The following is a 14,572-nucleotide window of genomic DNA, read 5'->3' as shown; positions in this document are numbered from 1 at the left end:
TACCACTAGAGCAAATTTTTTTTGCGCTCCCGCTGGAGCCCTATAGGTCCAATAATGGACATCCTTTCTAACAAAATACCTTTACTGCAATTTATTTTTTTTTTGCTGTCCCCTGAGTTTCGTTGTAAAGGAGTTTGACTGTATAACAATATCCCTATATAGAAGTTCCTCCATTACAGACTTGCATTGACATACTCGGTGAGCACTCGGCAAGACAATGCAGCGTTTTTGCAACTTTGTAACATTCAAAAACGCCCTTCTCCCTATCAATTTCGGCCCGGCGATGTCGAACAAATTATGGCAAACAATCATTGCAATATCTGCTACCTACTGTTCTTAATAAATACAGTCGTATGTTTTCCGATTTCCTGTTAACGTCTAAAAATAGTCTTGTTTCCTTTTTCCTAGATATGGAATAGCGTACTCGTTTTTTTTTGTTTTTTTTTTGTGCCTTTGTTCTTGATATGTATAACATTCTGTTTGTTTGCATGTGACTGCTGCTGTGAGTTGTGTAATGGGAGCGGGATCTCTGACAAGCCTAATGGCTTTTATCCCGACTTCCATCCGCAAAGGAGAAATAAACTGAAACTGAAAACATAACTCATACATCGAATCGCAATCGGTCATAGAGTTACACATTCCACAGATTTGCACGATGAACCCGTACGTACCTGATAGTTTGGTGCTGATCTCTTTGCAGTGAGGAGGTCCAAAACCTGCACTTGTGCTTGCTTGTATGCACACATTGTAACTGGAACCCGGGAACAGGGACTTCAGGTCATGCCATAGGATGGAGGTATTCCGCAAGACAGCAGAATATGGACGGCTTGTGTTCAGCAGCTCCTCGTTAGATGAGTGCACCAACGATACGTTCAGCTGCAGGTAAGTTTGCAATAGATACAGCCCGATTGTCAGAAGGGCTCCTACGTGAACTCTAAGCATTCATCTTCATCATCCTTCACCATCTTCTCCCCCTCAAGCAATGGGATACCACTACATCATCATTGCTTATTTGTTGTTGTTGTTGTCACCCTCAAAATCATCTACAATACTTTAAGCTTATAGGTGAGTAACGTAGGTGCGCATTCGGTAGCACGGTGCCCAATTTAAACGGCTATTCCCGGTGCACGTACGATGTGCTGGTTATCGCTTTATAACATGTCTGCTCTTAGGAATCGCCTGCTACAGTGGTCGCTTTTCTGTTAGATTAAACGAACCTATAGAAGGTTGTGAGGTGGGGGAGTTCGTATATATTCAATTTCAGTATAAATAGTCAGATTCACAACGGACTAGCAAGACGCAGACAACACACACATAGCTGAAACTCTCAACTATCAGACATTCACTCTTTGCAAATGTACGTGTAAATGCACAGTGAGCAGGTTTCCACAGGATCTTCATCCTGTTATCAATGTGTGATTGTCGGGATTGCGAGTAAGTCCCTTTTCAGAAAGACCACTGCCAAAGGCATACTAAAAGTCTACACGACCAGAGACGTACTAGGAGCAGCCTTCCTCACCATTTCCGGGAGAAATCAGTGCAGTAGTCAATCGTTGATAATGCTGCTAAATCAATAATTTCAATTCCTACAACAGTGACTGATAATCGTATATATCGACGCCAGGTTGACCTCACACATTGTTAACTTGGATACACCAACAACAAGAATGAATGAAGAAGTGGTGATGTCATGAGATTCCGCAAGACATAAATATTAGATAACAGAATGAGAATCCTGCGGAAACCTGTATATTGCATATTTGCATATATGTCTGCAAAGAATGATGTTGAGAGGAGATCGTCGTCTGTACATCGACGCCTCGTGGCTTGTCTGGCTAATGCAACAACTCAGGAAAAAGAGGTGCTGACGCCAGGAATCAAACCTGGGTCTTCTTATTTCCAGTCAGACATGCTAGCCACTACACCACACCAGCACGTTGTTTCCTTTGAGGCATTGAGTGCCTCAAGTACGAAGCGAAGGGGACGGAAAACCAACCACGCTATTCCCATTCTCTCTTACATCTTTCTCACTCACTCGCTCATTCATACACGGATTTCTGGGCGTTTGAGGCTCACTTGTTTGTGTCGTCCCTAATTGTGGTCTGCCTCGGCCAAATCTCGTTGTTTACGTTGTTTGGCTACCTGCCAATGGACCGCTGACACGGTTTCTCCTCCCCACGCCATGCTGAGCAGAGTTCATCCAACGCTCACTTTCTGCATGCCTCGCCATGTCCTTCGTCAAGATGCCACACTAGTTCATCGAATGCGCCTCGATGTGGGTTTTACAGCAGAGTGGCGTTACCGCTTGAGGAAAGTTGACTCTCCCCACTGCAGTCACTGCGATGCTGTTGAAGATCTAGAACACATTCCTCTCCACTACCCACACTAAACTCTCCGGGTCCCTTAACGCTAGACTCTCGCCCCCTCTCTCTCACAAAATTGCTTGGTCCCTGGCCACATCCAACACGCCAACGCTGTGCTCTGAAAGCTCTCTTAACCTTTCTGGATACTATAGGACTTTAATCTATATTGTGAAGGGGCTCATTGTTTCATTCCCTGCATCACCACCAGCAATGGGGTAGAGTATGGCCCCTGACGATGAGACTCCCCAGTCATCCATCATCTTGTAATGAAGTTGTTGTTGCAAACAATGAACCTCTGATAGTTTACAGTTGCAGCTCTGTGTGTGTTGTGTGCTTCTTCCTAGTCCCTTGTGAACCTGGTTGCGTAGACTGAAATTCAAATTTAAGAAGGCTGGACCAACTTTCGTCAACGGGGTGATGGAGCGAGTTGAATTCGTGGGGGCGACAATCCTGGTGGCGTGGTATGGCGCCCTTTCTTTTACCAGCTCCGGTGGCGCAGCGGTAACGCGTGCGCTTGGAGACTGGGAGGTCCGCGGTTCGAATCCGCGGGCCGGCTGTGCCGTCTGGGGTTTTTCCTGGGTTTCCCTCAGATGTGTAATAGGCGTATGCCGGCACAGTTCCCCTGAAGTTGGCCCATGGACGCAGCTATCCTCCCCCCGAGCGGATTCCGCTCGGTCTTCCACTTCACCCTTTCCTCTCCTCCTCTCCACCACCTTTCCCTTCCCGAGAAACATGCCGCCTATTCAGGCAGGCAGACCTCTCGGAGGAGGAGTGTCGTTGGGAGGAACCCGAGAGGAAAAACCAGGAAAAACCCCAGACGGCACAGACGGCCCGCGGATTCGACCCGCGGACCTCCCAGTCTCCAAGCACACGCGTTACCGCTGCGCCACCGGAGCTGGTCAGACCTCTCGGGTTCCTCCCAACGACACTCCTCCTCCTCCTCCTCCTCAGCCCTTTCTTCCTCGTTACCTTATAAGGAGGGAATGGAACGTATTCTCCTCCCTACTATACTACTAGCATCACCTCTAGGGTTTGTAGTTTTTGGCTCTTCCTTTCAAACCAATTCGGGGGGGGGGGGCTTTCTTTCGGCAGCTATATTCAGCCTCGAAAATAAATTCCCGAATGCGGGTATCTATTCAGTTCTCCACGAAAGTCTTGCTGGCTTGAGCGTGTTTTAATGGGCCTCAGAAACGAAAACAAGGGTGAGTCGAAATCGTAATTGGAGGGGTGTAGCCGGAAGAGTTCACAGAGCACAAAGTCGAGCTATAGAAGGCTAGGGAGTCAGTGATCGGCTTTTGGAACTGTTTGGGTGTTCCGAACATTCCCTGCCGATAACAGACCTCACAACCAGGTCATCCTTCTGTGCATGACGTGTTCCGAAACATGTTCCGAAAGAAGGGAATAGCGTGGTGGTTCTGTGCACCAGACGAAGCTCTCTTTTATGTTGCGCGCGTGCGCAGAAAACACCAACGCGGTCACTTACGTACGCAAAGGCGATAGCGTACGATGCACTGAAACTCTCTAATGCCAGGCTCTACCTACGGTCCACAGGTGGGGCATTCCAGCGGGGATTTCCCTTTCCCATTGGAAGGGTCTCAGCTGGCATGGTACTGCGTATTCGGATTTTTTTAGAATATTCCAAATTAGAAAAAAAAAAGTATCATTGGGGTGGGGGGGGGCGGTTTCGGTATTTTTCGGCGAATGCCGAAAACCACAAACCCTGCACGACGTTGTCCCACCTGCCTTTTTAATTATGTGCTACGTAGTGCTGTACAATGAGCTCCCAGTAGGTATGTAGTTTCTCGTTTCTGTCAGTGTACCGCCTCAGCGCCGGTGAGTCGCGCACCCTATCATCATCCAATGTACGTGTGTGTGTGTGTGTCTTGTTTCTGTCTTTCGTAAAGATCAATCGAAGGAGACGATACTTACTCTGTACTGCCTGAGAACTCCATTCTTGCGTATCGGCTCCTTCCATTCTACCCTGATACTATGCTCTGTTCTGTCCGTGACAGACAATTCTCTCGGTGGATCGGGAGCTGTAAAGCACGTTCACTCGGGGCATAAGTCGGTCATCCTTTCCCTTTTAATTGACCTTGCTTCGACTTACGTAATTCTTTCGTTTCCGCTTCTATTTCCTCCGATGGGGGTCCCCTCATTGTTCCTACGTTAGTCGCAGACACCTGCAAACAGCATTCGACAAGTTACTCAGCAAAACGAAACGTTATGATCAACAAATGTAGAACGAGAAAAGAGCAAATTCTATAACATACAACTTTTTGTCTCTTTTATCCATGCTCGAGTTATTGAGGTGCGAAATGACCAAGTCAATGCAAAAAAAAAAAAAGAACATAAAAAGGAGGAAATTCGGTTGTGTTGGTTAACTGGATTCCAGCAAGTCGAGAGTACAAAGAGTCGACTCTTGGTGGTGACGTCATCCCCATGACTGTGACCCCCGTATTTATATTTGAGGATCCACCACTAGCGGAGCTGGAGAGTCGACTCCCTGCGACTCTCGTCTCGTTGCGTTGAGCTGGAGTCGATGACGTACGAAGACTCGCACGATGACCCACGACTCCGACTCGCAATACTCTGAGTAGTCGCGTCAGAGTACTCGCGTATTGGGTGCGTTCGACCTTCGAGTCGTGACGTATGAGAGTCATCGTATACGTCATTCGACTCTAGCGGCCCACATCGAAAGGAGAGTCGGTGCAAGTCGCTTTTTGTGCGCAAGTGAGCATTTTCGCCCACCATGAGTCGTCTGTCGAGTTACTCGAGCTCAATAAACGAGTGCGACTGAGCGATAATGCTTGGATTACTCTAGGTGGCACTGGCTCTTCTGGCTGTTGTCTTAGGTTGTGTACGTATATTCAACTCGCATGACCTGAGAGTCGGAGTCGTGACGTGTGTCATCGTACGTCATCGAATCCAACGGCTCTCATCCACATGAGAGTCGCTGGGAGTCGACCTCGAACACCCCTCGTGTTGATTCGTCGGATTTTCGAACAGGAGCCTTTGTCAGGGCGATGACGTCACGCGGGCCTAACCAGGGTATTATAGAGTTTTAGCAGACCGTTGATAACGTGGCTTGCGTCGAACCGTATCAACCGGAACCAATCAGTGGATAAGATTGTGAGTCACGCACCACTGCGATTGGTTCCGATAGGCACGATAACTTTATCAACGGTATACTAAAACTCACTATTTTCGCCCTGCAAGGGTCGACTCTCTCGGCTCTCGAGTTGCTCGAGTCCAATAAACGAACACAACCTTAAATAGCGGGAATGGGGAGAGGATGAAGGAAAGGCGTAGTCTGGCGTACGCCAACTTACAGGAATGGGATCAAAACGCTGTTTTTTTACATCGCAAGCTCCGAGTTCACATAAAGGGATACGAATGGTGCTGCAGGAGTGGTTACCGTAATGGAGTACTTGGTGTCCGGCTGAAGATCCTCGATGGTAAAACACTGTTTCTTCCCATCTTTCATTCCACGACAGATGGCGTCTTTGGCGCCGATTTCCTTCTTCATCTCAGAGTAACCTAGCTGTTGTGGTCGAAAAACAATCGTATAGTTCGCGATGATACCGTAAGGTGGAGATGGAGCGTCCCATGTTAAGGAAATGCTCGTCCTTGATTCTTGTTCTGCTACGAGCGAGGTGGGGGCGAGAGGCTCTGGAGAACAAAAACAACAACAACAACACCTTTAGCAACCACCGGTTTCCCGTAATGCTGCTAAAACAAATAGACTTAGTCTGTTATTTTTGAGTTATAGCCTGTCCCTTATGACTACCAATGACTATACGTCACTGTATTTGCACTTTCTTCCATCGTCGTGATGAGTACTCACCTATTGGCAGTGTGGTGAAGTTCATGTAATCGTGTAGTCTCGATAGTCCAGCACCATTTTCGGCGATCACTCGCACATCGTAGCGGTTGTATGGCACTAAGGTATTGAAGGTTATCCTGTTCTTTGTGGTCGTTTGATTGTATACTTCCGTGTCCCACGGGTCCAGGCTGCGGGCAGTCACGTGATATGTAGAGATGATCCCATTGGCTTGGTCGCACGGAACGTCAGACCATCTTATCTCCACGTACTCTCGTTTTATGGTAGGAGACGTGAATGATGCCATTCCATCAGGAACTGATAAAAACAATGTGATTACTATTCCAAGAAGCTGTATCAGCAACAACACAACAATAACCCCTACTACTAAAATGACAACAACAAGTAGTAAGTAACAACAACAAGTAACAACAACAACAACTACTACATGCATGACGATGAGATGGGGTGTTTCACCGCAACAATTGTGATACAGTCGACCCGCGTTTATCCGGACGGCTCCATTTCCTGTGGAAATGCCCGGATAGCGGGGGAACCGGATAAGTGAGACAGGAAAATGCAGAGTGATCCTATATAGAAGGACATCTTTATTGACCATTACGCAAAAAAGTATCCATAGTCATCTGTCTCATTCTAATACACGCATTCAGTTCTTGCAAACCTTTACTAATGCCATTAACTTGCGAAATATTGTTCTGTTGCTCGAAAAATACTAGCCCTGTTCCCAGCACAGCCCGCGCATTTTGTAACGTAACAGCTGGTGCATCCACCGCTTTCATCGTCAGATTCTTCTTGAACACTAGCGGAAGCGACGACACTGACGATGTCGTCATCCGTGATTGCAGCGCAGGAGTCCTCGTTGCGGACCTTCTCAGTCTGAAATGTCCAGACTGCTCAGTGGATTACTTTTGCGAAAACCTGCAAAGTCGGAAAGGGAGAAAATTCTTCCTAGCAGCACCTTCCTCGTGTCAGTAAAAAGGAGGCCACGACCAGGGCTCTCGACCTCGCTTGACTAGGTGTGGGCCAGGTGTCCTTCCTGGACAATGACTGGATAACTGAAGCCGGTTCTTAGGTATTGGTCACTTCTGCTCCCTGGAATTCCTGTCCGAGTCGGGAAGCTGGAGCCTGGTTAAAGGAAGGCGAAATACATCGGGAGAAATCCGTCCCCATGCTTTTTTGGCCGGATAGCGCAGGATTCGGATAAATGAAGTCCGGATAAACGCGGGTCGACTGTACCGTACATCTGTGCATGTAAGATAATATACTGTATGAATGGGATTACGATGAAAAAGATGAGGCATACGCTCGCACACACACACATGACACACGCAAATCAGATATCACACACGCGGGTGCGTCGTATCTTATGGGGATAGTAATTCATCCGGCGAAGTCAGGGCTGATCGCATTGAACCACACAGCGGGATCAGCGCACCTGGCGCGTGGGCTGTGTTCACGCTTCACACACAGTAAGGCGGCGCTAGAGGTTCTGGAAAAATACTGCACCAGAACTATCGGCTGCATAGACACCATGATAGTTGAAACATACAACCGACCTCTGTCCTCGGATCATAGGCCATGTTTTCAGTGGGAACCCATAGTCACACCAACCTTTACCGCGTTGGGCACATGGGGACGTCACCTTCCATAACTGCTCATTACCAATTTCAACCTCAGCATGTCGATTACAGACACGGCGAATCCCCCACAGCGGCACTCGGCAGTTTCAAGAGGGCGCTGTCCGATGAAACGACCACCTCTGGTCCATCAACCCGTCGATTAATTTCGTTGCCACACACCATTGCTCGCGTCGAGAAGCGTCCATAATACACCCGACTACAACATGGATGTTGCCATGCTTATCTATAAAATAAGTCTTCCCCACTCGCCCAACTGCCCTACACTCTTAAAAATGAGCTTCCCCACATAGCACGATCCTAGCCAACCATCATCCCGAATGACAACGTTCTCGCCCCTCATTTGTTGAAAACAGGAGGTGGAGCCTATTTGTGCCATTATGCACGGCACAGAATAGGCTCCGCCCCCCGTTTTCAACAAATCAGGGGCGAGAACGTTGTGATTCGGGATGATGGTTGGCTAGGATCGTGCTATGTGGGGAAGCTCATTTTTAAGAGTGTACTTGCGCTGTTGAAGCTGATATTTCTGTCTCCGACTGCGGCAGATACCACACCCCTCGAGCGATGCTCAGACGACGCCTACTCGAGCTACGGCGCACAGACTTTTCTCTGGTCACTCTGCTCGGCCCGGTACGACATCCCACACGGCGGTCTGTGATCAAAGCAGATTTGACGTTCCTCAGCGACACAGGCCTCCTGAACAGGCTGTGAACCCAAGTTTTGTCATATGATTCGTCTATGCCCCACGGTCACCCATACGTGGAGCGTCAACCCCCTACCCCTAAGCGTCCCCTCATACGCATTCCTCTAATCTTTTTTTAATCATCTTCGTCTTTATCTCATCCTTCTTTCACATTTTGTTAGTTTATCCTTCTATCTTAAACATGAACTTCACCATGTAGCACGCTCCTAGCCAACCATCATCTCGAATGATATCGTTATCTGCCCTGATTTGTTGCAAGTCGGGAGGCGTACGCCTTTGTTGTGACAATTACGAACAGCATACGTGTCTCAAAAAAGGCGTACGCACCCCGTTTACAACAAATCATGGCAGTTAACGATATCATTCGAGATGATGGTTGGCTGGGAGCCTGCCGTGCGGTGAAGTTCATTTCGAAGAGTGTTCGGCTCTTAGTTATTTTGGTTTCCTTTTATCTATTCTAGTTTTATTTATTTTTCCATTTTCTTTTCTTCTTTTCTTTTTTTTTGCGGAATAGCAAGCCAGCATATCGTTTGGATTACCTTTCCTCCCTATATTTTTTTCTTTGTTCTAATAGAAATAAAGTAGATATCTAGTATAGTATAGTATATAGGTAGAAAGTAAATATATAGTAGTCAAGGAGTGCTCATGTTACTTATGTCATGTGACATCACTAAGAGAACCAAGAAGAGGAAAAAATGCGAGACCACATTCGCCGCTTTTTCTCAAAGCATTAACGTGTAGTTCAAAGTCCCGCCTGTTCGAAAACCTCGCACGCCCTCGCTGTTAGAATTGTACCAAGGCATGAAACCAATTACCTGCTTCTGAGGTGTTGAATCTCAATGTCGTCTCTGGTCCAGCTTTGATGGTGAAAGCTCTGATCACAAATACGTATTGAGCATATGGCTTCAACCCTGTAAGCGTTATCTGTTGAGCGCCGTAGGTCACGTTGATGCTGTTCATCTGTCCCTTTCCACTTTTGTAGCATTGTGGCGCTAAGAGCCTTTCCGCCTGGTACGTAATTCCATAGTTACGGAGGATCCCGTTGGGCTCGTTGGGTGGAAGCCATCCAATGATTGCGCTCCGAGGATGTATCTGTACTGCGGTCACACCAAGAACCGGAGACGGAGCTGTAAGACGAAGAAACGGCTGTCAATGAACTGTATTAGCCACGTAGGCACGCTGCTGCATGTTACCATCTTGAGCGGAGAAAATAGCAGTCATAGCAGTCCATTCTCCTGGTTGTCCATCTGGAGTCTCCATACGAAGTTTGATGTTCCATGAAGTATACGGCTTTGTGGGGAACGAGTGATTAGTTTTTGGGTGGGATCCTGGGTAATGTGTTAGATTGAATGTAGCTCTGCTGTCGTTGTACATGAGGGTGACGTTGACGGTCGAACAGTTCCAAGACCGCCGAGGAGGATTCTGTAAGCAGAGTTCATGGAACTTACAATTCTCGTACAGCATTGTTATGCTTGGTATTGGTATATGCGAAGACACAGTTTGGAGGAGGATGGCCCTGGACAGTTCAAGGAGACCTACTTTAAAAAGCATTTTGTAGGTACAAAGTAAAAAAGTAAAGTAACAGTAGAGTTAAGAAAAAACTGAGAGTATGGCATAGATGCAGCCCCAGCTGGTGAACAATCCCTATAATTTGAAAAGCATGAGTCTGGGCATAAGTACGGGAAGCGAAAAGGTGTTTTAGTAATTTTGCCCTTATGCCTTTAATATTCTACTCGGCAACGTTTAGTAATATTTCAGGTACTGATGTCGTGAACATCAAGGAAAGGTTATCACAGTACGAAATGGCACTATCATTGATGGGCGGCAACACTGGGCGGCATTTGAGAAAGGCAATGCACCGGTATTGACCAAGTCGAAAGATGATGCGAAGGGCGAAAAGCAAGCATCGGTGTCACAAACCTCCCACTTGACAATGATCAGTCTGCTGCGAGAATTATCGATCCGTATGGAAGAAGGCGATTCCGAAGGACCTTGAAAGAAAATAAGAAAGGACATTAAGTATTCAAATGGCGATAGGCCCATATAACGGCACTGTCGAACGTTTAAAACAATTTCGATGAAATATAGCACCCGAGAGCATATTTCACGCAAACTTAACAAGTCTTCCAGGCGGTTTTAGAAGTGCATGGAGAATCCCATAGCGGCTGAATGGTGTAGCATAAAGCTATATGTTCTCCAATTAGAATGACCTTGAAACAAGCTAGCTCTCTCATGATATAATGACGATTTATTTGACGAACATATCTAAGGTGGCGGCACGTTGCCCTTGACGAAAGTGTCGTCCTGTTGTTCGGTCATTCATGTTATGATTCGAAATTCCTTTAGGGTCGACAGATAGGGGTATACGATAACACCGTGACGATTTTTGTATTTGCACACAGCACTCGAGCACTCACGTCCACAGGGCGTGCGAAAGTGTGCTTCTTGTGCTCCTCTTATCCGGAACTTGTTGTCGCTGTCTCTCACTAGGACTCGGACATCGTAGAATGTGTAGGGTTTCAATCCTGTGAGCACATGGAATCCGTATCCGTATCTTACAGATGAATCGCGAGGATACACCACAGTCACCCAATCCTCCGCTGTAGCTTCCTGCATCGCAGAAACATAGCATTGTTTAGCATTTAAGCATCATTCAGGAGCTTTACCTTGTGCTGCAGCAAGTACGCGTTAGGGACTCCTTCTCCAGTGTCTAGTCCAGACATCCAGGCCTTCCAGGACACCGTAGCGCTGGTGCTACTGATATATATATTGGGTTTGTCCTTAAGAAGTGGGTAGCCTGTCACGGAAAACCTTTGTATTTTAGCTCTGTGACAGATAAACCTCCCTCTTACTGATATCGCAGTAAGGTGAGTTTTTCCATCCATCGGGACATTGTCCATCGTCTTGTAGGCAGGTTCCAGTGAAGCCATTGCAAGGGCTGCCATTTTTGCAGAAACAGGTGCGGTTCTGCTTGCAGTCGGCCCCGTATTCGTCTGCAGAACACGCTACATGATGACAAAATGAGAACAATGTGATTCCAAATGAACATTTGAGTTGCGGTCTACATACTTTCGTTGCAGAAGGGACCTTTGAACCCAGTTCCGCAAGAACAGCCATAAGGATCGGGAAGACAGATCATGATGCCAGAACAGGTTTTCGACTCAGGGTCGGGGTTGGTGTCGGAACAACGTTTCTGGCAGTTCTGCCCGAACTTGTCATCGCCGCAAGCTACAACAGTAAAAACAATTCTGTATACAAAAGGAAAAAAAAAGTATTCGTGACACAAAGGAGTGGTACTTAAGTAAATATAAGGCACGAAAAGCAGCAAAAGTTTGTCAAAAATTTAGCAAAATCCGCGAATACATGCGTCTGGGGAATACACTAAGAGTGTAATGGAATTTGCCGAAGAAGCTTCCTCATGCATGCAAAATCATAAAGGAACTCACGTTCTTCGCAGAATTCTCCTTTAAACCCTGGTGGACAGATACATCGACCGGTGATGTCGTGGCAAACGCCACCGTTCCTGCAGGCTGGACACGCATGCTCGCACAAGGGTCCGTATCTCTTAGCGTGGCACACTGCACAGAAGACATAAAGAGTTTGAATTATACTTTAAGGACTCCTCCTGATCCTATACTCTTAGGACATGCATCCACCCACTTCGCACGATAACGCGTATCAGAGCACGGTTCGTTCTGGGAGATCTTGTGTATGGCCCGTTGACGACGTATACTCCGCCATGATGCAATGCAGCTCTGTCCCGATGTAGATGCATTCTGACACCACCGTGGTTCACACTAGGCTGGTTGCCATGGCCACTCCCATCCACCTTGACCCACGACGTCACCTCGCCTGGTCTCAGTGGAACAACTTCTATGTCCAGTCGTTCATCCAGGCTTACGGTGGTCGTGTAGTGTTTTGGAAGGAACGGAACGGCTGTATCACCAACGAAAAGGAATAGACGACATCTGATAATGAAATGCCTTCACTGCTATACGGCGATGAATAAGAAGACGTGGTAACAAGTAAGAATAGCTGGCGACTTTCCGTCAACGGCTCACCAGGTTCCACGTCACCGAAGAACATAGCGGGAGATGCAATGTCCGATGTCATTCTGCCCTGGATTCTGCACCAGAACATGTTGGTAGGAATATGGCGGTAAATTGTCTTCGGCCATGCGATGCTGTAGTATCCTTTGTAGACATGCAAATAAGATCACAAAAATTGCAATTTCAAAGGCAGCCATTAGCATTATCCGGTTAATGATCGTAGCATAGAGTGCAAGTGAAAAGCGTAAAACCTAAGGAACCACCAACAAAGAAATCATAAAGTGTCATAAAGTCATATAATTTAAACGTGCAATTGATAACCATTTTACAATCTCCTTTGCGTAGCTGTGCTCTTATGTTGTAATCTAAACCGATGCAAACCGTGCAAGTCAGTGCAACGCGTCGCCCAGTACATCATCATCCTGGAGGTCCCGCCCACCAGGGCTTTCGACAGCCTGACTTTTACAGGGCTCGTTTCCATCAAAGTGGACTAATGTGGACTATGATCTATCACTGTCTTCCTAACATAGAGAATGGGCTCCATTGCTCTATCCAGAAGAGATGGCAAGAGCGAGACGAAGGGAAAATGTGACGTACCGTTGTTGGGCGAAGGTGAGAGGTCGACAGCACGCTTGAGGTCTAGTTCTTTAAGCGCGTAATCAAAGTGTGCCGTATATCCAGGAGGCACGTGGCATTCTTGCGAAGGAGTCTCTTTCACGGAATAAATAAAGTTACGATGGAGCATGGTGACATCCAGCACTTCCTCTGAAAGATAATATAACATCAATGCGAGTACATGCCAATCTGCTAAATACACGTATCTTTTGACTCACCGGTGATCCTAGGTGAGGTGAAATTGAAATATCTAGAGGTCAGGGAACAGCTGCGGAAAGATACATAAGTTAAGCGAGTTCTTTTATGGCCTCGCTCTTCGTTGGCAATACAATAAAAATCTTAAGGAACGTACTCTTTTGAAGGGACGTTAAAACGGACAGATCCTGAGAAGTCACTGCGTCTGTCATCCTGTGGAGAGGCCACGAAAGTGACTGTCCTTGCACTGGCATTCCAGGACGAAATGCGCAAGTCATGCAGGGCACTCTTACAGATGGACGAGGTCTATGAAAACACAAAAGGAAAATCAACTACGCACAGCTGCTCTACCTTGCAGGTACAATTCCGAACGCAGCCACTTTTAACCTTTCTTCATGGAACTGCTGGATATTCGGCTGGCTACGTGCCTTTGTCCGAGAGAATATGTTGTGTACGTTTTCTCCGAGAGTTTCGAATGAAGTTTCACTGTGTGTGCCTTACCAGGTCATACACTGGTAAAAACATCCTCAGATACACATTCAAATCGACTGCTTTTCTTTTGTGGAGGATTTTCGATACCGTACTTCAGTTTGCAGACACGTGCGACTATCACGTGACCAGCACCAAATTCACAACTTTCAGTTAATACAAAAACTGATAATATCTATTCGACATTAAATGCAAGAATGATACACCTTACCAGACGGTAGAACCCAGTGCCTAAGACATCCACTTCGGTGTCATTATGACAACTATGCTTGCAGTGCACTCTGAGGAAAAAAAGACATCCCAGTCGAATAACCGCAAAATTTCTTGTCCCCCAAAGAAATGAACCACTCACGTGCAGGTCCCGCAGTTGTTGGATTCCAGAAATGACTCCGCTGTCACTTTGCAGTCAATACTCTGTGCTTCTACGCCTGTATCACGCATCAAGAAATTAAGTTGTGAGTGACGATATTAAAGTATCGGCACAAGTGTCACAGAAAGGCGTACGCCTCTAGCTTTCAACGAACCGGGGGAGAGCACGATGACATTCTGCACGGTAATTAACTATTGTTTATTGTTTATTGTTTATTGAAGTATGGAATTAAAATGACTAAATACAAAGCTTAGCGATGAAATTATGGGTGTCATTAGCACAGGCTATTGGTAATTGGCTTCTTTCTTCC

The 14,572-nt window shown here is 46.7% G+C and overlaps 1 protein-coding gene across 1 annotated transcript in view; it reads right to left on the bottom strand.

The window, feature by feature from the left end:
• LOC135390528 (receptor-type tyrosine-protein phosphatase F-like) overlaps positions 1-14,572 on the bottom strand; it is a 28,551-nt gene that overhangs the window by 3,148 nt on the left and 10,831 nt on the right. The window contains exons 2-21 of the mRNA XM_064620223.1: positions 14,245-14,320; positions 14,104-14,173; positions 13,561-13,709; positions 13,427-13,476; positions 13,191-13,358; positions 12,608-12,737; positions 12,205-12,491; positions 11,991-12,122; positions 11,614-11,772; positions 11,397-11,549; positions 11,211-11,341; positions 10,962-11,154; positions 10,465-10,535; positions 9,738-9,966; positions 9,360-9,671; positions 6,208-6,501; positions 5,779-6,032; positions 4,471-4,543; positions 4,293-4,399; positions 672-876 (exon numbers count right to left, since the gene is read on the bottom strand). Of these exons, the coding sequence (XP_064476293.1) occupies positions 672-876; positions 4,293-4,399; positions 4,471-4,543; positions 5,779-6,032; positions 6,208-6,501; positions 9,360-9,671; positions 9,738-9,966; positions 10,465-10,535; positions 10,962-11,154; positions 11,211-11,341; positions 11,397-11,549; positions 11,614-11,772; positions 11,991-12,122; positions 12,205-12,491; positions 12,608-12,737; positions 13,191-13,358; positions 13,427-13,476; positions 13,561-13,709; positions 14,104-14,173; positions 14,245-14,320 (3,243 nt within the window). The remainder of the gene's footprint in view (positions 1-671; positions 877-4,292; positions 4,400-4,470; positions 4,544-5,778; positions 6,033-6,207; positions 6,502-9,359; positions 9,672-9,737; positions 9,967-10,464; positions 10,536-10,961; positions 11,155-11,210; positions 11,342-11,396; positions 11,550-11,613; positions 11,773-11,990; positions 12,123-12,204; positions 12,492-12,607; positions 12,738-13,190; positions 13,359-13,426; positions 13,477-13,560; positions 13,710-14,103; positions 14,174-14,244; positions 14,321-14,572) is intronic.

Source organism: Ornithodoros turicata, chromosome 4, assembly GCF_037126465.1.
Source record: "Ornithodoros turicata isolate Travis chromosome 4, ASM3712646v1, whole genome shotgun sequence".
Classification (NCBI taxonomy): Eukaryota; Metazoa; Arthropoda; class Arachnida; order Ixodida; family Argasidae; genus Ornithodoros; species Ornithodoros turicata.
Note: the sequence above shows the minus strand (reverse complement) of the source record. Positions and strands in the feature narration are given on the sequence as shown.